This window comes from Epinephelus lanceolatus, chromosome 19 (genome assembly GCF_041903045.1).
Source record: "Epinephelus lanceolatus isolate andai-2023 chromosome 19, ASM4190304v1, whole genome shotgun sequence".
Lineage (NCBI taxonomy): Eukaryota > Metazoa > Chordata > Actinopteri > Perciformes > Serranidae > Epinephelus > Epinephelus lanceolatus.
In genome coordinates, this window is record NC_135752.1 from 1,508,406 (window position 1) to 1,534,293 (window position 25,888).

Below are 25,888 nucleotides of genomic sequence, written 5' to 3' on the forward strand. Positions count from 1 at the left end.
ATATGCACAATTCCTACAAAATAAAAACGGGGACACCTAGTTTTTAAAGTTGAATTTCTTAATTAATAATTGATGAGAATGAAAAGGTGTCAGTTTTACAGTTATTTAATACATATGACCAAATGCATTAGTAAATTAACTAGAGGTCGACCGATAGTGGATTATTAATGGCCAATATAATAATGATAGTTTGGGGCAGGAAAAAAAAGATAGCCAATTCATCGGCCGATAACACTGATGAACCATTCAAGAACACACAGTAAAATACAATCAACTAACCATCAACACGTAGACGCACACACGGCTACTGAATAAATTGGATTTGTTTTTCACTCACCATTGATGTAACTTGTTTAAGACGAAAGTGTTGCTCATTGCAGCCTTGCGCTTTAGCCTTTAACGAGTAGCCACACATGCCTTTTCTCCAAAAGGTGCTTTGGTCCGGTGGTGTAATTTGCTCATCAGTACAGTGGGATAAAATGGACCAAAGCCTACACATTGGCAGTTAATCTGACATTTCTTTCAATTGGCCCCAACTGTGCACTGGCACAAGTGAGTGCCCGGACTTCTCCGTGGCTACTCGAGCCCTGAAGCACCCACAGAATCAACGACTATGGCACTGAACTGGTTTTGGGAGGTTTAGGAGGATCAAATGGTGCAAATTATATTAATCAGTGGATAATTGTGTGGCTTGATTATTTGGAGAGTAGGCTGATGCCAAACTGGTGAGTAGACCTGAAGTTTCTTATCCTTGTATTTTGTAGGTCTACAAAGACCTTAAATGTGGCCTGCTCATAAATGACGGGGCACAGAATAAAAGTATTTTTATGTGGGACTTTATTCCCTGACAGCACTTGAACACTGTAAGAACAGCATTGAAATTGTAAAAATCGAGCAAAGCAGATAATCACAGAACAGCTTCGAGAGATAACTACTGTAGTGAGAAATTGACTGAAAACAGGTCTGTTATGACATGAACGCCGCTCATCAGCCGTGAGGTAAAATCAGCTGTGCCCTTGGACAAAGTCACATTCTATAGCTCTAAAATGTGAGGATAATTGCTTTGTGAGAAAATAACATCTGATGTTGGGTGAAAAATGAGATTGAGCGTTTATTGTGCATTTATGGCCGGAGTGCACTGCTAGCCCCTCCCATTCTCAGAGTAATTATGATGTAATAGTCGTGTAAATGATCAGAAATTAATTTCACACGCATTTCTAGTGCCAGGCTTGCTAATTAATTGTAGTGAAATTATACTGACCACACTTGCAAGCAAAACAGAGAAAGCACCTAATGCTATTCTATAATCAGCAACCTTATTATGCTCCTAATAAAGAAGTAAAGCTGTCCTACATTAGTTTAGACTTTCAGTTAAATCATACGAATTATCTAAAGCACACATTAACTTGACTTTGTATGTGGCTGCTCGGTGCAAAAGGCTTATGGCTGTACCTATGTGACCAGTGGCCATCGGCCACTATAGCCCCGTTTCCACCAAACAACACAAATATTTCTGGATCATATTTAAGAGTAAGTGGAGTATTGAAGTAAAGACAACAGCTGAAAAAAGTTCTAAATTATCATTAACAGAATATACACAGACTCACACACAGAATCACTCTGTCATTTCAAAGTGATCCATATTTTATGTGTGTGTCACCAAACACTGCGCTACAGTAATATAATGAGCGGATCTGATCTGATGAGCCAGGCTGCTCTGAAACAACTGAGCGCGCCGATTTCACATTATATCGCCGGGTAATCCACTGAAATAAGTTCACCTCAAAACAAAGAGTGATGCTTTGACCTGCAGGATATCCTAATGTATTTACTGTGGCCCTTCTCGCCGCGATCCCCCTGAAAAATACACCAGTTGAAACTGACAGAATGAAAGCAGTGATCATGTCATTATCATGTGAATAGTGGGGGGAGGAGGGGAGGTGGACACTTAGCGCTCCTTCTCCGCTGTAAATGATTCATTTAAAACATGTTTTATCTAAATCACATTATTTTAAAAATCTTATTATGTTGTGGAAAGTGTAAATTATGAGGTTTCTGGCAAAAAAAAAATTTCAGGCTTGTTTGATAAAAACTCGTGGAAACATTATTCCAAATAAATGACATAATTATCCAAATCCTGCTAAGCTCCGCTGGTGCAGGTTTCATTGAAGAGGCCCTGCCCTCACTTCCAGCAAATCGTGTGCAAAGCATTATGGGGATTTTATACCCACGTAGGATCCACGCGTGCATCCTTCGACTTTCTCTGAAAGAAGGACTCAGTCCTTCGTGAAACTCAGAAGGATCCTTGACATTGGAACAGTCCTTCGGCGGGGGTCTATGACGTAGCATCCTTTTGAGGATCCTTCCTTGACTTTGACAAACACCCTGTATTTCCTAGCTCTTCAATTGTGACACAGAGGGAAGTCTGCACCTAGTGCAGGGGTTGCATGCCAACAGATTCAGAACAAAATAAAACAGGCTGCAGTGAGAGTTTCTCTTCATGGGATATTTAAAAATAGCAGGTTTGTGCATGTAGTCCCTCTAAGGTAAGCTCAGGGGTTTAGTGTTGCCGGAGCCCACAGGAATGATGCTCTACATTGCTTTGTTTTTTTCTCCAAGTGAGGATTGGGATATATGCCGTCACAGTCAAAAAATATATATAAATGCTTGAAGATTCACTTATTACTAAGAGTGTATGTCATATAAAAACAAAAGTAATGGTCAAAGTTTTCACAATTTAAGGTGTTGATGGATTCAAGTCGTCAACTCATGCATTGAGTAACATTACAAGTTAACGTTCTACATCAAAAGTTGCCGGCAGTCGGCCTAGTGAATTAAGTAAGTTTTTTCTCTGCCTACAGCTGCTGCAAGAGGCAGCAAAACACCCTTTCATTTTATAGTTATAGTTTATTAAAATGTGTGAAACTTACCACGGTATGAACAGTGGTTACATTAGCCTTAAAACCAGCCACAACTCAGCCCTGAGCAAGAGTGACCTTCCTCTTTTGACCAATCAACAGACTGCAGTGTTCACAGCTCCACCTTTTAGTACCAGATCTGTGTGCTAGGTACCCCAACAGAGGGGGGACCAAAAATGGAGATGCTATGGAACAGTTCCATTGGTGCCATCAACAACTTTTCACAGTGGAAACGGAAAAAAAGCCTACCTAACTGAACTATACTGCTTGGTGGAAACGGGGCTTTTCAGGGCCCTGTTCCGCTATTAACGATAGTTTATACAGTGCCCTCCAAAAGTATTGGAACAGTCAGTCCAATTCGTTTACTTTTGTTGTAGACTGAAAACATTTGGGTTTGACATCAAAAGATGAATATGAGACAAGAGATCAACATTTCAGCTTTTATTTCCAGGTATTTACATCTGGATCTGATACACAACTTAGAAGATAGCATTATTTGTAATGGAACACAAAATTTTTAGGTGAGCAAAAGTATTGGAACATATAAACTTAAAATAGATTAAAGTGAATGAGACTTAATATTTAGTTGCAAATCCTTTGCTTTCAATAACTGCATCAAGCCTGTGACCCATTGACATCACCAAACTTTTGCATTCTTCTTTTGTGATGCTTTTCCAGGCTTTCACCGCAGCCTCTTTCAGTTGTTGTTTGTTTTGGGGGGTTACTCCCTTCAGTCTCCTCTTCAGCAGGTAAAATGCATGCTCTATTGGGTTTAAGTCTGGAGACTGACTTGGCCAGTCTAAAACCTTCCACTTCTTGCCCCTGATGAACTCCTTTGTTGTTTTGGCAGTGTGTTTTGGGTCGTTATCTTGCTGCATGATGAAGGATCTCCCAATCAGTTTGGTTGCATCTTTCTTTAAATTAGCAGACAAAATGTTTCTGTAGACTTCTGAGTTCATTTTGCTGCTGCCATCATGTGTTACATCATCAATGAAGATGAAAGAGTCCGTCCCAGAAGAAGCCATGCAAGCCCAAGCCATGACATTACCTCCACCGTGTTTCACAGATGAGCTTGTATGTTTGGGATCATGAGCAGATCCTTTCTTTCTCCAAACTTTGGCCTTTCCATCACTTTGGAAAAAGTTAATCTTTGTCTCATCAGTCCATAAAACTTTTTCCCAGAATTTTTGAGGCTCATCTCTGTACCTTTTGGCAAATTCCAGCCTGGCCTTCCTATTCTTCTTGCTAATGAGTGGTTTGCATCTTCTGGTGTAGCCTCTGTACTTTTGTTCATGAAGTCTTCTGCGAACAGTAGATTGTGATACCTTCACTCCTGCCCTCTGGAGGTTGTTGCTGATGTCACTAACAGTTGTTTTAGGGTCTTTCTTTACAGCTCTCACAATGTTTCTGTCATCAACTGCTGATGTTTTCCTTGGTCTACCTGTTCGACGTCTGTTGCTTAGTACACCAGTGGTTTCTTTCTTCTTCAGGACATTCCAAATGGTTGTACTGGCTATGGCCAATGTTTGTGCAATGGCTCTGATTGATTGTCCATCTTCTCTCAGATTTACAATTGCTTCTTTTTCACCCATAGACAGCTCTCTGGTTTTCATGTTGGTTCCACCTCTAAATGCAGTCTGCACAGGCAAAACCTATCGTACCCAATCTGAAACTGAGCTCAGACATTCAGTGCTATTTATTGTTTGAATAATCAATGTAATTGGGAGACACCTGGGCAACAAAACACACCTGTCAGTCACATGTTCCAATACTTTTGCTCTCATGAAAAATGGGTGGGTTCAAACAAAAGGTGCTATCTTCTAAGTTGTGTATCAGATCCAGATGTAAATACCTGTAAATAGAAGCTGAAACGTTGATCTCTTGTCTCATATTCATCTTTTGATGTCAAACCCAAATATTTTCAGTCTACAACAAAAATAAAGGAATTGGCTTCATTGTTCCAATACTTTTGGAGGGCACTGTATAAAGTCCCATCAGTGCCAATTAATAGGCCAAACCGATGAATCCGCTTACCTCTAAAATTAACAGTATTAGATATTGTTGAAAAAAGCCTAAATAAAATAAATAAATGCTTTATGCGTTTACTTAAAAGGTGTGTGTTTATGTTTTCTAAGACAGCTGGACCTTTATTATTAGTGTAGGTAAGGTCTAAGGCAGTTCTAAATTTGTTTGCAGAGTAGGAGCAGTAAAAGTTTAGTTTCGAAAATATTGATGAATCCCAGATTTCTACTAAAATATTTGTATGTACAGTTTAAAAAGCTTGTGAATGAGGCCCAGTATGTCCAGATTTTAGCTTTTGCACAGGTTTTGTGCAGATTTTTATGCAACCTGAAAAGAGACTGAGACAGAGTGAGTGAGTATTTGGGTCACAGCTTAGCGTGAGTGAAAAGCAAGCTGTGATGATGATAATTAAAACTGAGATGAATGACTGAGAGATTCGGCTGAAACATTGCAGACTGAGTATGGTAAAGGGATGCTGGAACAACACACTGTTAGAGCTGTTAGAGCTTTGATGCTGCTAAATTGCTCTTTAAAGAAAACAGTTGACATACAATTGTGAAGCTCAGATTATTATTATTATTCATGATCAGTCATGTACAATCATTGTCGTTTTAAGAGATATGTCTAAAACTATGAATGATCTCTGAGGGCAAACTACCTCAGATGTGTTTTTTGATATTCTGCAAACAAGTCCATTTTTTGTGCAAATAAGTTACTTGTCTTGTGTGCACAAGCTAATTTACTATACATTAATTCATATGCATCTCTAATGACTTTAGATGCACACAGCCACCACATAATGGAGAGAACTCAGCCTATCAGGTTTTATTTTCTACGAAGTCCCTAAAGACCTGTAAGGTGATATTTTTTTATCTTGTTTCAACAAGTTAACCTCTTCACTCTGCCCCATCCCTAACATGGACCCATTTTGTCCTGTTAAGGGGGGACAAGATTACTTAGAAGTGGTACAGATCATCTGAAAGCTGTGAAACTTAAGATTAGTTTGAGAGACAGCTCAGCACTGTGTGTCCTGTTTTTCTACCCAAAAAATATGTAATAAAGATTGTGTTTTGGCTAAGTACCTATTCAAACCTTTAAAGTTTAAAGTGTATAGGTGCTTAGAAATTATGGTGTCCATGGTGAATTATCTCCCATAAGTTTAAGCAATTTTGGGGTTGATACATTTTGTTACACAGACTTCATACTAAATGTAAGCAATTTTTACCTCTCAAAGAATGATAAAATGGTCAAAAAATCCCTCCAAAATATCACATTCAGACACGAAGACCATAGGGAACACCACAGAAAAATCCCTGCTTTGATTTGGTATCAAAAACTTTTAATATTTGTAGATTTCTGCAAGAACTGGTATTTTTCAGCAGTTGAATGGGGAGCACTTCTATTTGAAGTCTCTCGTTTGTGGTTGTAAAGTTTCATGAGGCTGTGATTATCCTATTTGTCACATTAGATAATTTTATACAGTGAGATCAAGTTCCGAAAATGGTTTTACAACAATAAAATGAGTACTTTGGAGGCTAACATTTTCAGACATGAATAAAATTTGGCCCATCTCAACTTTCCAGTCATACCCAATATATGCAGTTCTAAGACTTTTAGCGACCACAGTGTGCAGAAATATTATAAATGTATTATATATATAAGTAATAAAGGAAATTAACACAGTTACACTGCATGTGAAAAACTGTTTCCCCTTCACAGACATGCCCACTTTATTCTAGTTCCATCAATTTTCTGTTAAAAAAAAAAGCCCCAGTAGTAATCATTTCATTGTAGTGAGATCACCTACTAATTAATAATTCTGGTATCACAAAAAACAAGGAAATCTATTGCTTAGCAACTGAAAAAAAAAAAAGTTTGGTCAAGTACCATAATTACCATTATTAATTTAATAGCACGTGGTGGTTAATTTGTAATGTTTCAGTGCTGTAGATTAATAAGGCTGATATTAAAAAAACTGACGCTTACCTCAGTAAAGCAAATGTGTCAGCTCTGCTGCATTACATCCAAAAACAATATCCACATGAAACAAAATCCTTATCAAGCTGTCCCAATTTTTTCATCACTGTTTGCTTGGAATCATGGATTTAGACATGAGAACTTGTACTGTAAGACAATATGATCATGCTGCTGCCAGCTCTTAACCTAGCATGTTTTCATGTTCTCAGGGTGATAAAAACACAGGACCCAGCTAACCTGTCCCTGCTCAGCTTTGGCGAGGTGTTTGCACTCCTTTTCGACAACCACTTCCTGTATGTAATGGATCTGAGGACAGAGGCTATCTCTGGCCGCTGGCCTCTGCCAGCCTACAGAAAATCCAAACGAGGATCCAGCTTCCTGGCCGGTGTGACCTCCTGGCTTAATGGCCTGGATGGGAACAATGACTCTGGACTGGTATTTGCCACCAGCATGCCCGACCATAGCATTCACTTAGTACTGTGGAAAGAGAATGGATAGAAACAAACAAGGATTTCAGTGCCCAGACTGCTAGCATATGAGCCACCACCATGTGTGCTCTGGAATTTCCGAATCTTAACTGCCACCATAGATCATGCATGGACCAAAGCATTTTGTTTTTATCTGTTTCTTCCTCAGCATACAGTCCTCCTCAAGACACAAACTGAACCTTTGCAGATGGAAATGCAAGGCAAACTAAGAAAGATGATGAAACTATTACTGATGTGCTACGCTCAGTTCTAGTTTAGTACTTGCTCCTTTCTGTAAAAAAGCTGTAAACCTGTTGCTGGTCTTCTGATGTCAGACAAAGAAGAAAAATTAAATTTTTAAAGCCTAGATATATCAGTGACAACTTAAAACAAATGGTAATAAAGGTTTAAAAATAAACTTAACATCAGAAATCCTTCTGTAGTAGATTTTAACGTGGAAGTTTAAATGTTTTTGGCAGATTTGCTCTATAATCAGTTTAGCTCTGTGCTGTGAGAATAAAGCCCTTTTCAAACTGCACAAAAAGACCTGCTAACATCTGACTTTTTAATGTAATGGGAAAGATTACCGTACGGTGGTGGCGTGGTGGTGCAGTGGTTAGCATTGTTGCCATACAGATAGAGGGGTCCTGGTTCGAACCCCAAGTTGGGGGAGTCCTTCCGTGTGGAGTTTGCATGTTCTCCCAGCATGGGTTACCTCCAGGTATCCGGCTTCCTCCCACAGTCCAAAGACATGCATGTTACTTGGTGACTCTAAATTGGCAGTAGGTGTGAATGTGAGTGTGAATGGTTGTCTGTCTTGATGTTTCAGCCTTGTGATAGTCTGGTGACCTGTCCAGGGTGAACCCTGCCTCTCACCCAATGTTAGCTTGGATAGGCTCCAGCCCCCCCTGCAACCCCCAACAGGAAAATGAATGAATGGGAAAGGTTGCAATCTGCATTCATGCCAGGGTTAGATTACTCTGCAGTGGTCACAGGTATTTATCGGCTTTGGCTCTGATAGGCAGTGATGGAAACTTAACACTTGGTGAATGCGCTAATTTAAGACCCTTAACCAGTGAGATGAGATGACACATCACCACAAAATATTGTCTGTCTCCACCCAAGCAGCGCTCAAACATCAATCCAAATTAGTCTGCACCAAGTATGAGAGAGAGACTGAATGTGTAAGAGATGTATAAAGAAGAAACCACTGTAAAGTTTTCCACATGCCTCCATGCTGCTTTCTACTGTTTACTAGCCTGTTTTCTGGCCTGTCTATGACGTTGAACGTAGCGCACCAAAAAGTGCGGAAGACAAACTCGTCAGCTGCAGAGTCATGTATACAGCTCTGGTCTACTGGCAATTGGAAAGAAGTCTGTAGCCTATTTTTAGCCACTTTATCTGTGTTTAAAAATGTGCATACACAAGCTAATTTTAGTGCAAAAGTGGTATATTTGTAGCTGACCTTTAATCCATAGTTTAATAATTAGGTGCCAATTGTGGACACTGACATTTCCTTACCAGGATAAGACCAAGTCAAATGTGCTGTAGCCAGGGAACATGGCCAACGCCAGGGTGGTCACTGAGCTGATTTGCTGAAACATTGGTTTCCTTGAAGAAAAGCTGGGTTGCCTTAAACAGTTACTGTAAATAATGGAAAACATTTCCTTTGACATCAGATTTTGACCTCAAATGAGATATTCCTCAAGGTTTTTACAGATCATCCCCAAGGAAGCTCTGTACTGAATTGTATGTTGAAAAGTGGTTTGGTACATTGTTGTGTACCATGTAAAACATTGTGAGGTTTCATGTAATTCACTGAATATGCTTTGCAAAGGGATGTCTGGTTTAAATGTTAGCTTGAGAAATGTGATGTGCCTTTTCAGTTCATTTGATGTTACAAACTAGAATTCTTTTATAAATCTGACACATTGCAGTAAGCTAATGACTGCATTGTAAATCTTACTTTTATGTTGAATTTTTCACGTTTCCTGTGCTTGAACAGTCTAAAATGTCTGTAATTATATAGTTATCTACTTGACATGACTTGCTTAGTAAATTGTTTTTATGAGTCACTGGCTGTGTGAAACGTCAGGTTTATTTTTCTAAAGGCCTCGATGCATTGTACAGCTGAGTAAGTGACTTCGCAAACAGTTGGCTCTGTGCAAAATTCCCATTTCAGCGTTAATAGAAGATTTTAGTGGAGGATTTTCCTGGCATAACGAGAAACTGTGAAATCATGCCTTGTTCTCATGCATCAGGTTCAGCATCACGTCTCAAATTGGTTTTCTGCTTCTACAAAAGTGAAATTTTGATCATGAGTGAGTGCTTTCCCCAAGAATTTGTCTTCCTTTGCATTAGGCAGGCCACAGATAACCATGGATTGAAATGTTTTCATGTGCACCAAACCTCACTTATGACTGATTAGTTTTTATTGTAGACATATTCTAACACATGGCTATTTGTACACAGCACATGTACAGGCTGTTCTTGGTTTAGTTTTTTTCTAATCTAATTAAAACACCACCAATATATTGTAGTCTGTATTGTTGTCTGACCATCGCACCACATTATATCCTTCCAGGAGCACTAAGTGAAAACTGAAAATACAGTAATATGATTTGTTGAAATAAAATTGAGCAGGGGAAATGTAAAATGGGACATAAAAACTTTTGTTGATGTATCTATTCAGAATTAATTGCTATTGCATACAAGGACCACACAGTGTTGTTATGTCACCAAAACTTTAATTACACGGTCATAACTCTCAACCTACAATCAGCTTCAATATTGCAGTTCTTCAAATAAATAATAGTAGCAAATGCACCTAGTTCTGTCTGTGTATTTGGTCATGCCGTCATTTTAGAATGTGAGTCAACATCATGTTCCTGGTGAACACTGTTTATAGCCACGCTAGCAGAAGCTTTAGGGTGGCAATGTAGGTTCAAATACTGGCAGAACTATTGACATCCCTATCAGCTTTAGTTGTACTGTGTGTGTGTCCATCCATCCATCTTCATCTGCTTATCCGGAGCTAAGTCGTGGGGCAGCAGGCTAAGCAAGGTACTCTAGAAATCCCTCTCCCCAGCAAGGCTTTCTAGAAGAAGAAGCAGATATATGCGTTATTAACCCCTGAGGGGAAATTGAATTTTTTTTTCACTCTGTTGTCATTTACACACAGGCCCGAAATACAGACAAATGCACAAACAGGACGTATACATGCATTAAATGGAGCGATGTCCCAGAGCAGTTGAGAGTTTGGTGCCTTGCTCAGGGGGGGTGAACTGGCATCTCTTCAGCCACCAGTCCACACTCCATACTTGGTCTGAACAGGGACTGGAACCATGACTCTGGTTCCCAAGCCCCAAGTCCCTATGGACTGGGCCACTGTCACCCCTACTGTAGCTCCTCTTGGCAGACTCAAGAGGCATTTTTAGGTTAAATGAGATATATAATCCCTCCAGCATGTTCTGGGTCTGACCTGGAGGCTCCTACCAGTTGACATGCCCGGAACACCTCAAATGGGAGGCACCCAGTAGGATCCTGATCAGATGCCTAAACCACCTCAATTGCATCCTTGTCAGACCATCCTGATGACATAAGCTCAACATTGTGTTTCAAACCTTTATTTAAGACTCTGGAAATCAACTGAGGGAGACCCTCATTTTCTTTTTTTTTTTAAAGATATTTTTTGGGCATTTTGCCTTTAATGGACAGGACAGGGAAGTTTGAAAGGGGGAGAGAGAGGGGGGATGACATGCAGCAAAGGGCCACAGGCTGGACTCGAACCCGGGCCGCTGCGGCAACAGCCTTGTACATGGGGCGCCTGCTCTACCCACCAAGCCACCAACGCCCCAAGACCCTCATTTTCAATGATGCCGACCATGAACAAAGACATTAAAACAATTAATAGGTAAACAAAAAACAGTCATGCATATCAGTTTAAACAAAAATGAAATTATACAAAACAACAAACAACACTATGTTGGGATTCACAGGACCACAGATGATTTATCATTTGGTAAAATCATCACTGATTTCAAGGCTTTTTCCTCTGCATGCTCTTTGTCTTCAAACAAAGAGAGCTAGGTGGCACCCATCTCCACAGGAGGTCTCACCTCACACCTCAGTGAGACACAAGTCCCAAAACTTGATTGGACAAGACCTGTGACTCTGTGATGTCACAGGCATCTGTACAAGGTCTGCTTCCTCCAAGCCTTTTCTCTCTTTGCTCCAACCGTGGAGCACACTGCATGAAAAGTGGGATTTTCGGCAATCATTGGCACTGTAAATTGCTTTGGAAGTTCAAGTTAACGACTGTTCGTAGGAATTTACAGTCAGCACAGAAAACTGCCGATAACTGCCTGGAATTGATGTGGATTTTCAATCCCTGGCAGTTTCAAGGTAAGAAAGTAAGAAAGCCCCCCCCCCCCCAGGCCCTTGGACTGTGTGAGGTTTTCACATGTAAATGAGACAGAAAGACAGCTTCCACCAAGTCCCACCGCAGACCTTGAGAAGAAACTGCTGGGTGCCATCAGTGGGCTGTCTCGCCAGTTAAATCAACACATGACACAGTTCACGCAGTTTGCAGTTGAGGTGAGGCAGCAAATGGCTGACATCAATGCCAGACTGATTTCCCTGGAGGAGCACAGCCGAAACTGTTCTTCAGGAGAAGAGCCCACCAGGAAAAAAAGACGAGTGCACAATTCAAAAATTGCGGTAAGTAGATATTAAATTGTCTGCTATTTTTAAGAGAATTTCCTCTTTGCACAACTCTTGAGTAAATTAAAATTGATTGTGGAAAAATATTTAAGCCTGGATATATTTGTTCACCAAAGGGACTTTTATTTTGTCTTATTTATTTATACAATACTTATTTTGTATTTTATAGGAAACGGTCCGGCGCCTTCACAACAGTGAAGGAAATAACAGGCGTTATGAACCGGAGCAAGGGTACGATTTAAAGAAAAAACCTGGATGTATTCTGTTGAATGTCAGTAAATGTATACCTTCTCTTACCTATTCATTTTGTTTTCACAGACTGAGCTCTCCCCACAATGAGGCAGTGACCTCACATTCGGTGGCAGCCCTGACTGCAAGTCCAGACATGGACGGCGTGGACAGGGGAGTCCTTTTATGTAAGTAACATGTAGGTTTTATGTGTTTTGTTTGTTGTTTTTATTTAATTTCCTGTGGCTAGTTTTTATTCTTTCTAACATATATATTTTTTCTCCCAGCGGCCTGTAAGACATACTATGAGACTGTCCGGAGGAACTTCAGGTACAGTCAACCAGACCTTGCGGACCAGGCAGCAGCCATTTAGACTTCAGCCTGCAGCAGACAGAGAAGGAAGAGGGTAAGATTTATAAGAATTTTACTATATTGTCATTGCACAGAGGACTTGTGTGTGTATGTGTGTGACACATACACACACAAGTCCATTTGAGGGACCAGTCCAAAAAATGTATATGGGTCAATGACAAATAAAGCTTCTTAACAGGTGTTTTTAAAAAGTCTTTTCAAAATTGATGAAATGCATTTTATATATAAAATTATTTTGCACATAAACATTAACACATAAACATTTAAATACAGAAAAATAATCATACAAATATGTAAATAAATGCATTAATCAAAAACTGGATAGAAGCAACTGGAATAGGCTGCAATGCAATAGACTGATAGGGTTCACTGTAATGTAACTGAAAATATATTCAAACTGAACAGGTTTTATAGTATATGGCATATATAGTCATATATGCCATGAATTGATTTAATTGTTTTAAAAGGAAATATTGCACTCAGACACAAAAATATGCATGTCATGTCACTGACCCATATATCAGCAGAAATGTCTATTGTTATTGTGTCTACAGAGCAGTACTAATAGCACTACTTGTGTTTACAGCTGCTTGAAGCGAGAAGGAGTGTCTTGGCCACCACAGAGGAAGTGGACTTCTGGAGGGGCATCACCATAGACATGATGTCTGATGAAGAGGATCACTCCGTTGACGGGGAAGTTGGATGGATTGTCAGGCCTCCATCCTTCAGGAGCCACAAGCTCTCCGACCTATGTGGAAGACTTCAGGAGAGACTGGAGATGAACCCCAAATATGTGGCGACACGCCACAAAAGACTTCATATTGGGTCACCTTCAGATAGACTGGCACCGACCCAATATGACGCCGATGCAGCAAAGCGACATTTGATGAGGCCTGAAGCATAGCCCTCGATCTGCGGGCTGAACGCTCCTCTGCTGTTGTCAACATGGGCCCAGTGTGTGACCCAGACCAGGGAACCACTGGTTGTTGAAAGTGTTGAGACTGAGTGTTTTCTGTTTTTTGTCATGTTTTTTTAATAAACCATTACTTTTTTTCAACGTGTTCCTGGCAAATGTGTTTTTTCTCAGTTAATATTGGTTGCAGTGTAGTTTTCAGCAACATCATTATTAGCCTGCTATTATTATTATTATAATTATTTATATAATACAAATGTAGTGTGTGTGTGTGTGTATATATATAATTAATAAATAAATATATATATATATATATATATATATATATATATATATATATATATATATATATATATATATATATATATATATATATATATATATATACATATATATACATATATATATATATATATACAGTGCCCTCCAAAAGTATTGGAACAACGAAGCCAATTCCTTTATTTTTGTTGTAGACTGAAAATATTTGGGTTTGACATCAAAAGATGAATATGAGACAAGAGATCAACATTTCAGCTTCTATTTACAGGTATTTACATCTGGATCTGATACACAACTTAGAAGATAGCACCTTTTGTTTGAACCCACCCATTTTTCATGAGAGCAAAAGTATTGGAACATGTGACTGACAGGTGTGTTTTGTTGCCCAGGTGTCTCCCAATTACATTGATTATTCAAACAATAAATAGCACTGAATGTCTGAGCTCAGTTTCAGATTGGGTACGATAGGTTTTGCCTGTGCAGACTGCATTTAGAGGTGGAACCAACATGAAAACCAGAGAGCTGTCTATGGGTGAAAAAGAAGCAATTGTAAATCTGAGAGAAGATGGACAATCAATCAGAGCCATTGCACAAACATTGGCCATAGCCAGTACAACCATTTGGAATGTCCTGAAGAAGAAAGAAACCACTGGTGTACTACGCAACAGATGTCGAACAGGTAGACCAAGGAAAACATCAGCAGTTGATGACAGAAACATTGTGAGAGCTGTAAAGAAAGACCCTAAAACAACTGTTAGTGACATCAGCAACAACATCCAGAGGGCAGGAGTGAAGGTATCACAATCTACTGTTCGCAGAAGACTTCATGAACAAAAGTACAGAGGCTACACCAGAAGATGCAAACCACTCATTAGCAAGAAGAATAGGAAGGCCAGGCTGGAATTTGCCAAAAGGTACAGAGATGAGCCTCAAAAATTCTGGGAAAAAGTTTTATGGACTGATGAGACAAAGATTAACTTTTTCCAAAGTGATGGAAAGGCGAAAGTTTGGAGAAAGAAAGGATCTGCTCATGATCCCAAACATACAAGCTCATCTGTGAAACACGGTGGAGGTAATGTCATGGCTTGGGCTTGCATGGCTTCTTCTGGGACGGACTCTTTCATCTTCATTGATGATGTAACACATGATGGCAGCAGCAAAATGAACTCACAAGTCTACAGAAACATTTTGTCTGCTAATTTAAAGAAAGATGCAACCAAACTGATTGGGAGATCCTTCATCATGCAGCAAGATAACGACCCAAAACACACTGCCAAAACAACAAAGGAGTTCATCAGGGGCAAGAAGTGGAAGGTTTTAGACTGGCCAAGTCAGTCTCCAGACTTAAACCCAATAGAGCATGCATTTTACCTGCTGAAGAGGAGACTGAAGGGAGTAACCCCCCAAAACAAACAACAGCTGAAAGAGGCTGCGGTGAAAGCCTGGAAAAGCATCACAAAAGAAGAATGCAAAAGTTTGGTGATGTCAATGGGTCACAGGCTTGATGCAGTTATTGAAAGCAAAGGATTTGCAACTAAATATTAAGTCTCATTCACTTTAATCTATTTTAAGTTTATATGTTCCAATACTTTTGCTCACCTAAAAATTTTGTGTTCCATTACAAATAATGCTATCTTCTAAGTTGTGTATCAGATCCAGATGTAAATACCTGGAAATAAAAGCTGAAATGTTGATCTCTTGTCTCATATTCATCTTTTGATGTCAAACCCAAATGTTTTCAGTCTACAACAAAAGTAAACGAATTGGACTCACTGTTCCAATACTTTTGGAGGGCACTATATATATATATATATATATATATATATATATATATATGTATTAGTATTATAATTAGTATAACTATTATTATTATTATTATGATAGTAGTATTAAATGGGAGGGGCATACAACACGTATTATAATGACCCACATGTGACCAGTAGCAACAGATTTACTGTCCAATCACAAGTGATCTTTCCTTTCAAATGTCTGTGGTGTCATCCAATGGGTGTCTGTGTAAGGCCAGCCAGGCCAGACGGCAGTAACATTCAAATGCTAATTACAGCCATTCATGAAGGTGTGACCCCCACATCCTCATCATTCCCCCACCCCCCTCCACCCCCCACCCCCGGTGTTCCTTTCCAGCAGTTTAAGGCACAGGCAAACTTCTCTGTAAACTGGTGTGAATTGCCGGGAATCATGGAACTTGGCAGGAGTTTACAGGGTTGATAATCTGGTTTTTCATGCAGTGGCAGTGCTCTTCTTGCCCTGGAGCTTCAGCAGCTCCTACCTCTCCCCGGTTGGGCCTGGACAGCAGAGGCCCAAACCCCTGCTCCATAGCTCAAACCACTAAAGGGAGGGCAATGGATCACAGACTCTCTGGCAAACACAAGGTTTGCAAACTAGCTTTCCAGCAACAAGGAACTAAGTGAGTTAGCACCCAGCGTCTAACTCTGTTAAAACCTGAGCGACCAGCTTCCTCTGAGTTTCACCTTTGGAACAAAGGACCCAACAAAGACTGCACCTGGAACCATCTTCCCAGCCTTCTTCTGCCGGCTAACAAAGCAGCACACCACCAAGTGACTCGTTCTCCCATCCATTCAAGGATCGGTAATGTAACAACTGGGCATAGCTTATCACAGCTTTACAGGCTAAGCAAGACTGTTTAACTTGTTGTATGTGATTTGATACTGTTCATTGAGTTATTGTTGTGATTGTTTGCAGTTAGGTCATTGATTAGTTGGCTTCACCAAAGCTAAGTGTTTAGTTTGCTAATACTGTTCACAAACAGATTCTTGCACACAACTAAACAATCTCTGCACTAATCCAGACCGTTTGCAACATACGTCACATTGACACAGATTCATTAACAAATAGGCTTTCAACAGAGCTACACCCAAACAGGCATCTCAAAGTTCCTGCTTCTTTTCCTTTGTCTTTGTCCTGACCACACAGTCAGACAAACACCTCCCCCGACCTGAAGCAAGCTTTGATTCGGCCATTTTGGTAGTTCTCTGTTGTCAGCCATTTTGTTTTGTAGGCCAAACGGCTCCTTAATCACCACACCCGCCTTTGTCTTTCTCTTCTTTCTCTCTCTCTCTCTCTCTCTCACACACACACACATATACACACTAAGCTTGTATATAGTTAGTTAGAATTTGTTTGTTTTGATTTGCTTTGCTAGTTTGTGAATAAATATAATTCTTTGGAATCATGTCTGCTGTCTGTTTAATGTTGCACAAGAGTGAATGAATAGTCAACCTCTGCTGTGTCAAGAACTGCGAAATCCTTCAGGCGTTAACTGTTAATTCTGGTTGTTGTCATTAATTTAATTATTAATCAAACTCCAAATTAATAGTGTAGCGTATTTTATGAGACTGATATCTTTAACTGGCTATCAATTTTCCCTTTAGGGGAATGGTGCCCCAAGAGGTGATTTAATGTTAATTAAGTCACATTATTTAACATAATTATTAATAATAATTATTAATTATTTCCGATAGCCAATTAAATCCCAACATATTTGGTACCTCTGTGTGAAGCCTAGAGTGTTGACCCCAACATATTTGGTGCCACCGTGTGAGGTAATAATATGTTGATTCCCAACAACTAGCAAAAAATGTGCTCTAAAAGTAGAAATACAGGGTGATAAACATGCTAAGGTTTAGATGTATAGTTAAAAACATTTACACTCGGGGCATCTGTAGCATAGTGGATAGTGCCGGCGCCCCATGGACAGAGGCATTGCCTTGCAGCAGCGGTCGTGGGCTCAAGTCCGGCCTGCGACCCTTTGCTGCATGTCAGTCCCCCCTCTCTCTGACTCCCCATTTCACACACTGTCCTGTCTATTAAAGGCAAAAAGCCCACAAAAATAATCTAAAAAAAACCCATTTACACTAAATTAAAACAAGATAAAATAAGGCACTTAAACTGCCATAAGGGTCACAGAATGTTCAAGTTTAAAATCTTTTGTAGATTATCCCATGTATAAGGAGCACTGTAAGAGAATGACATTCTTCCTAATCCAGTTCTGATTAAAGGAGTCTGAAGCAACAGCCTATTCTGTGAACGAGTACCAAGGTTATGTGAGGACAGAGTTAAGAATGATGAAATATAGGGTGGAAGCATCTGTATCAAAGCTCTATAAATGAACAAATACCAATGCTGTTCCTGCCTCACAGCCAACTGTAGCCAGACAACCTTTCAGTAAAGGTGGCAGTGATGGGTGCTGTAAGGATCACCTGTAATGAACCTTGGGGCTGAGTGGTAGACAACATCAAGTGATTTCAGTGTAGAGACAGCAGCTTTTCAGTGTATAACATCACCATAATCCAAAACAGACAAAAATACAGATTCTACAAATCTTTTCCTGTGTACAAAAGGAAAACAGCTCTTATTTCTGTACAGAAAGCCAAGTATTGTCTTCAATTTGGCAATTAAAATTTCAGTATGGTGCTTAAAATTAAGATTGTCATTCAGCCAGATACCAAGGTATTTATACTGTTTAACTCTCTGTGTGGATGGGCCATTCACAGAATGAATATTGAAAGACTCATTATGAGTAGCCTTGGTAAACAGCATCCATTTGGTTTTGTCTGAATTAAGTACTAGCTTGTAGTTCTGTAATTGAAGTTGAAGCGAATTGAAAGACGATTGTATATGTTCAATGGCAGATTGAGCTGATGTTGTGATAAATTGAAAATGATATTGGCTCTAACACTGAGCCCTGTGGGACACCTTTAGTAATATTAAAATTTTTTGAATGAACATCACCCATCTTTACACATTGCAGTCTATTGGAGAGGTAGTTTTCAAACCACAGGCAGCTGACAGAATCAAAACTAATACAGGACAATTTCTTTAAAAAAAATCACAAGTGGTCAACTGTGTCTGCAACTGTGAATGCCCTAGACAAGTCTATAAACAGAGCAGCACAAGACATTTTGCTATCCCGGGCTGGTGTGTTGTCTTTTAGAACCAGGGAGGATGCAGATGTGGTACTGTGCTTAGGCCTAAAACCAGACTGATAGGGAGTGAGTATAGAAAACAAAGAGAGATATGATCTAAGTTGATTATTTACCAGGGACTCCAAAATTTTAGCCGGTTTATCACCTCCTTTATGTAAGGGACGGACATAGGCTGTTTTCCAGGCTGTGCGGATTATTCCAGTGGAGATGGTCAGGTTGAATATATGAGTTATACATTCTGCAGTTAGTGGTGCAGAAAGTTTAAGAAAGAAAGCATCTAAACTATCTGCACTGCTAGATATTGTATTTTAAGAAGAGCATTAGTAACTTCCTGAAGACTAAAAGAGGACAAACTGAAGCTTGGTGAATAGGCATTACTCAGATTATCCTTTTGTTGGGGGGGTATGATTCAGCTGACTTATAGTGGTTTCAAAAAGGTGTCCATATGCAGCAAAATGACTGTTAAAGGCAGAGCAGATGTCCTTACAGTCTGTTGAGAGTGTGCCCATTAACAATATTGGTGGGAAAAGAGGTATAATTTTCAAAACTGATTTAACCTCCTTCCAAAATTTGCTCTGATCATGAGAGGAGCTGGTGGAAGTTAGTAAATAGTAGTCTAACTTAGTCTTTCTTAATGAAGCAGTACAGCGGTTCCTAAGGTTTTGAACACAAGCCAATGGGAGGGGTTTTGAGACCTCCTCGCTTGAGCCCAAGCTTAATTCCTAGAATTAAAAAGAACCAATCGATCAATCAATCAATCAATCAATCAATCAATCAATTTTATTTATAAAGCCCAATATCACAAATCACAATTTGCCTCACAGGGCTTTACAGCATACGACATCCCTCTGTCCTTATGACCCTCACAGCTGATCAGGAAAAACTCCCCAAAAAAAACCCTTTAACGGGGAAAAAAAACGGTAGAAACCTCAGGAAGAGCAACTGAGGAGGGATCCCTCTTCCAGGACGGACAGACGTGCAATAGATGTCGTACAGAACAGATCAGCATAATAAATTAACAGTAATCCGTATGACACAATGAGACAGAGAGAGAGAGAGAGAGAGAGACAGAGAGAGAGATGCAGGAGATATTAAAACACCAATGTGATCCATTTTATGATTTTGTAATAAGCTTCTTATATTTAAATGCATCAAACCCAGGCCTCTCCTTCACTTAAAATAATGAGGGTCTAAGGAGTCTTGGGCAGAAAGAGATATATTTGAAGCAGGGGTATAGTGCCCAGTTGTGGAAACAGGTGCTATTGGAATTAAATTGTTTTGGTCTCTGCAGATATTCAGACAATTATATTCAGAAAGAAGTTTGTTAGATCTGTTGGTGATTCTGACTCTGATAGTGTGGCTCTCAGGTATGTTATGGTAATTACTTGGGCTGTAGGGGGAGCTAGCAGTACAGATAGGAGGTGAGGGGGTCACAGGGGACAAAGAAGAGCAATTAGTGAGCGGTGTGTAGTACGATGCTGCAGGGCAATGAGTGGCGGGCAGTCAGTGAAGTGAGGCAGTTGTTTGTTTGTTGTTTGCTGACAGTGCTCAGGTACCGTGGAAGCTGGGGTGGATACCATCACTGCTAGAAAAAGGGAGCTCATTCCCAGAGTAGATTGAAATCGTCGATAAAAGATAGGTAGGCATCCGCCAGCTGGTTTTGGTGGAGTGGCAGCCAGTTTGGGTTGGTGGCCGGATGAATTTTGACCGAACAGCCTGACCTAGCACCCGGAGCATGGGACACTGGTGCACGTCGGGTTAGCGGCAGCAAGAATGAGCTGTAATGGTGTTCTGGCAGCGGGGGGAAGTCCTGTGCGTCCAGGATATTGAACCGGTTTGAAAGCTGAACTTCACCCAGAGGAGGAGGAGGAGGAGGAGGAGGCTATTCCTACAAACGACCAAGGCGCACACCATGGTAGGCATATTCTTGGTTCACTTTCCTTTACTTATTGTTTTGTAGGCGTTGAACTAAGTCTTTTCCGGCTCTGGCTTGTCCTTTAACAGCCGCCTGGTCTCTCGTCGTGGCCTCTGTGTCCGTCTGGCACCAACCAGCTTTCTTTCTTGCCGTCCTCCGTCCCAAGTGGTGTCTGCTACTCTCCCTTGTGTCTCCTCTCTGCGTTGCCTCGCTGCTCACCTGTCCACAATCAATTTAAAGACCAACACTTGGTCTCTGCACCAATCGTGCTCTATGGGGTGTGTCACTCAATTAGTCCCTCCAGGTGTTTCTCATCAGTTCACTTCGATCCAGTCCAATGAATGTCAAAACCAATCAAACACAATAAAAACACAATCCATTCAATAACAAAACATGCAATCATAAAATAAAGATAAAATGTAAATATATTCAAAGATAAAATAAAATGATAAAGTGATAAAATAACTGATGGGTCCCACTGTGACAAATGCACCACTGGTGTCAGGCTACATTGCTGACTAACTACTGTTTTCCTCCTGATGTTGCTAGGTCAACCATTCTCAGAGATCCAATGAAACACCGTTGAAAACGTGGGTCCTGGTTAAAGAAAACAAAGAAGTTGTTATAGCACATTGTGACTGTATGGCTAGGTAGTTCGTTCATAACACCAAATCAACCAGTAAACAAACTCTTGCTTGAGTCATTGGTTGCTAGGTTATGGCTACACTGGTGAGTCACCGCTCTGTCTTTTGAACATGAAACTCAAACTGTGACTGCAGAACATTAGGTTCTCTCAGCCCCTTAAACAAAGCAGTCTGTCAGCTATTACTTGTATTAGTGTCATTGTGCATGTCAACATGAAAAGCAGAACTTATCTGTAAATGCACAACATTCCCTCCTTTTTTACCAACAGATTGTCAGAATCATGTTCGCATGTTGGAGCAGTTCTGTTTGCCATTGAAACAGGTGTTAAACTGAGAGATAGTGAATCTTGTACAATGGAAAAGTGCAAGTGGATAATGCCGTCACATGTCAAAAAGGTAATCAAATGCACATGACATTTAGTTTTTTTAGTGTGAGATAATTTCAAGGGCACATTTAGGGTGGTTCTGTTCTCTTTGCTTCGCACGCTTTCAGATTCATGCTGCTCCAGTTGTGAGGATAGACTTTTCATCAGCAAAATTGAAAAAACAAAAACTAGATGATGCCATTGCAGGGAGGACAGGTGAGCAGAGGTATAGATTAAGCTAGTGAATGAGTTGTTCAGTATGAAAGATGAGACAGACAAAAACAGGGGATATTGTGCTGAATGTGTGAAATGTAATCAGGGTAAATTTGTCAGTACTCTTCCCATTTTTGCAGGTGAGCAACAAACAGAAAGTCCCACAGTCCAGTGTCCAAGAGTGAAGCGAGGATCAGAGACTTACATTCAGTTTTCCAAAGCTTTACACACAAACTCCCCAAGAAGTGCAGCACTAATGTCCAGGGCCCCCATATTACAAAGAATTTGTCCCAAAGTCTGTATGCAATCTACCTAAACCGCTAACTGCATATAGGACCCCAGAGACACTGCAGCTACTTCCAACAGAGTTGCAGAAAGCATGCGAGAATTTCAGACTGGAAGAGCTTACTCAGTCCCAGGTCCAGGCAGTAGAGGAGCAGACCAGAAGCCAGAGCTCATCAAAACTCTGGTTCAGCCAAAGAGCAGGAAAAATAACAGCCTCTAAATTGAAGCACTTTTTACAGACTAGTCTCTCACAACCATCAAAGTCCTTGGTCAAGTCCATATGCTACCCAGAGGCACACAAATTCTTTATGCGACAAGGCATTTATTAGGGAAAACTGAGGGCTAGGTAAGGACATCCACAATTGACATATGACACAAAGAGGGCTGACTAGCAGTATGTTTAAGCTTTGAGGTCAGGAATAGGATGATGTAAACCAGCACACTAGAACTGTTGCTTTTTTTTAGAAATCAGTAACTAATTCTGGCTGTGTAACTCTCTTTCTGGTATTACTGTTATGCATTACAGGTATGGATGTAAATATGAGGCAACAGCCAGAAACGTTATGAAAGACTGCAAAGTGTCGACCATGAGGGTTTCTCCTGCATGGACAGTGGACTTAGGCTGAATCCAACATGGTCATACATGGGAGCCTCACCGGAGCACCCAAATTGCTCCCGATGGCTGTTCCATCGGTGTGTGAGTGTGTTAAAACTGAGTAGCAGGTGGCACCTTGTATGGTAGCCTCGGCCACCAGTGTATGAATGTGCATGTGAATGGGTGAATGTGACTCATAGTGTAAAAAGCGCTTTGAGTGGTCACTAGATGACTAGAAATGCGCTATACAAGTGCAGGTCCATTTACCATAAAGTCGTATCGTGCGCATGCCATGGACCTGGGATTTGTGAGATAAAGGTACCAATTATTTCTTCAGAATGAACATGTACTACCCATTTATACAACCGCATATTAGGGCCAGGCATATAGAAAAAAAAACTTTAACATGAGGAGAAAAAAGTTATCATGATGAGATTAATCTCAGCAGCCTGTCCATTTTACTACACAACAATTTTTTAGGTGCATGTTCATAAGAGAAACAAACAGCTCTTGGAGCTGTAAATTTCAACATAGGATGCCATGCAGATGAAGTGACTCATTTCTTTTGTGAACCTCTAGTGTCCACACAGCAAACAGGCTGAGGTCAATCTACGTCTGTGTGCTGGGGAAGAGGGTTTCTCTCTCGTCAATGATGGGGATGATGTGAAACTGGACAAGAACCATGCTTATTACTACTAAGTACAGGCCCAGCTTCACACTGTGGGTGCGGATTATTGTGACTTTGTAGTGTGGAACAAAAATGACATCTTTGTAGAGAGGATTTTGCCTGATGCTGAACTCTGGGACAGCATCATTCCCAAAGTTGAAGAGTTTTTCAGACAGTTCTTCCTGAAGTGTTGGGACAGCAATTTACAAAGTGACAATCAGGTCACGTTTGAAATGTTTTGTTTTGGTGCGATATGGCACTGCGTGTTAATCTTGTATTTATTTGTTATTACTGTATTATTTTATGTTTTCAGTAGTAGGGCTGTCAAAATTGCTCAAAAATGACGTTCAAATATTCCTTCTAAAAATAAGTCATAGGTTCGAACCATTCAAATTTTTTTTTTCACATTATGTCCACAAGAGGGCAAACTAATACAAGGAAACATACAAGGAAACATAATTACTTGTAGGTATTTTTATTTCAACATAAACGTTTTTGAAAACATTTACATACCTACACATTAAAACACATAAAACAATTATCTATAACATTATGTTATAAACGACTGCGGACCTCTCGCTCGCCCCCCCCTCTCTGACCCGTCAGGCCACACCGCCCGCAGAAGTGCTGCGAAGAGCCTCGAAGCACCTCGAAGCGAAGCCAGTTTCCTTTCGGCGCCCATGTTAACTGATTGCGTCATCCACACCGACTCCGTGGCCGGCTCGCGCCCTGCAGCGATCGTTTCGGCGTCTGGTCTATTTTCTGCGCGAACCGCGAGCGAATGTGTCAAGCCGGGTGACGGAGACAACAGCTGGGAGCATAGCCGCTTGTAGACCAGTGTGGAGAAATGCGCGTCTGATGTGAACGGAAGTGCTCGGGCTCGTGCGAGAATTTAGGTGCGCTGCGCTTCGCAGCACTTCCGCGCCCATTGTGGCCCTGGCGTTTATGCAGTGCGTTCAGTGCAGCGGCTGAGGCCAGCGCCCACTCGCAAAGAGGACAGCTGCAGTGGTGTTTTTTTTTTCCACAATCGAATATCAATTTTCACATTCGAAGGTCCATTTTTTTTCAAATTCGAATTTAAATTCTAATTTAGAATATTCATTGACAGCCCTATTCAGTAGTGATGTTGCCAATGCTTCGAAGCATGTGTCGAGTAATCCAGGAAGTGTTTCAGCGATGCGTGTATCGAGGCTTGTATCGTTTCAGACGAGTGACGTCATTGGTGACGTCCGAAGCCTCGCTGCCTGGCTGTACCACATGACTGGTTCAGGAAGCAGTTCAGATCTTGGTGCGAGGTTTGCACAGAAGTGACACAGAACACGAATTTTACCCCTTTTACCATTATTTTATTATATGACACTACAAAACACAATACAATTTTTGGCCAAATGATTGGTTTATACACACAGGATGCATTCACAAAACGATAACAGTTTATCATACATGTATTTGATACAGTATAGTCATAATATACTCACTAGAAAATACACTATATTGATAAAAAAACAAGTTATATGGTCATATTTTTTTAATATTCTATTATTGTTATTATTATTATTATTATTATTATTATTATTATTATTATTATTATTAATAATAATAATCATTCCCAACAGCCATTACTAACACAAAATACCGTGTATTACAGATTACATGGTTAAAATCACAGCTGCCTGTTTTACACACTTTGGCCAGCAGGTGGTTTCATGTGCACATGAAGCCTCGAGAAATGAACCCTTTACTGAACCAATTTGCTGGAAAGCTTCAATGCTTCATGAGGCTTCATCTCACCATCACTAGTTTTCAGTCTTGTTAAAAGTGTTGTTGTCCTCGGGTCAAGGAGGAAGGAGGGGAGAGAGGGAGGAAGGACAAAATATTAAAAGAAAGTATGAAATATTTTAATAATTATATGTTTAATGACAATATGTATTGATGTTAAGAGATATATAATATATATATATATATATAACATATATATATATATATATATAACTCATGTACATGTACAGTATATAAAAGGCAATTAAAAAGTTGTCAACATATATTGTTTATATTGTTTTGGCTAGAGTCATTCAACTGTGTTAGCTGCCTCTTCTCCAAACTGTGCCTGAACAAGACAACAAAAAACTATATCAGACCTTCTATCGGCATGGGGGTGAGTAATAACTGAATTAGTTGCTCACTCCAGTGGAACAACAGAGTCTGAAAGATTGGTTAATGCACAGCAAATAACGCCTATCTTATAAATCAGTGCCAGTGAATCTCCTGCTTTTACTGCTATGTGTTCAATGGGCATTGCCCTACTCTGCAGAATTAGGTATTTTCTTCTCACTAATCCA

At 40.2% G+C, this 25,888-nt stretch overlaps 2 protein-coding genes across 7 annotated transcripts in view; both read left to right on the plus strand.

Moving 5' to 3' along the window:
- Positions 1 to 7,928, plus strand: part of fbxw2 (F-box and WD repeat domain containing 2) — a 37,921-nt gene extending 29,993 nt beyond the window's left edge. For 5 of the 6 annotated variants that reach the window (XM_033646584.2, XM_033646583.2, XM_033646586.2 and 2 more), the window contains one exon: positions 7,127 to 7,928. In XM_033646584.2, coding sequence (XP_033502475.2) covers positions 7,127 to 7,415 — 289 coding nt within the window. In that variant the 3' untranslated portion in view covers positions 7,416 to 7,928. Of the gene's footprint in view, positions 1 to 5,719; positions 5,799 to 7,126 lie in introns of all 6 variants that reach the window. The other variant, XM_078161852.1, reaches the window with a different exon arrangement.
- Positions 7,929 to 8,078: 150 nt separating this feature from the next.
- Positions 8,079 to 13,792, plus strand: LOC117270141 (uncharacterized). Its single transcript, XM_078161853.1, has 5 exons — positions 8,079 to 12,103; positions 12,276 to 12,337; positions 12,425 to 12,522; positions 12,622 to 12,740; positions 13,293 to 13,792. The coding sequence occupies exons 1-4, from the start codon at positions 11,951 to 11,953 to the stop codon at positions 12,705 to 12,707; spliced, it is 399 nt and encodes a 132-aa protein (XP_078017979.1). The 5' UTR covers positions 8,079 to 11,950; the 3' UTR covers positions 12,708 to 12,740; positions 13,293 to 13,792.
- Positions 13,793 to 25,888: the final 12,096 nt, after the last annotated feature.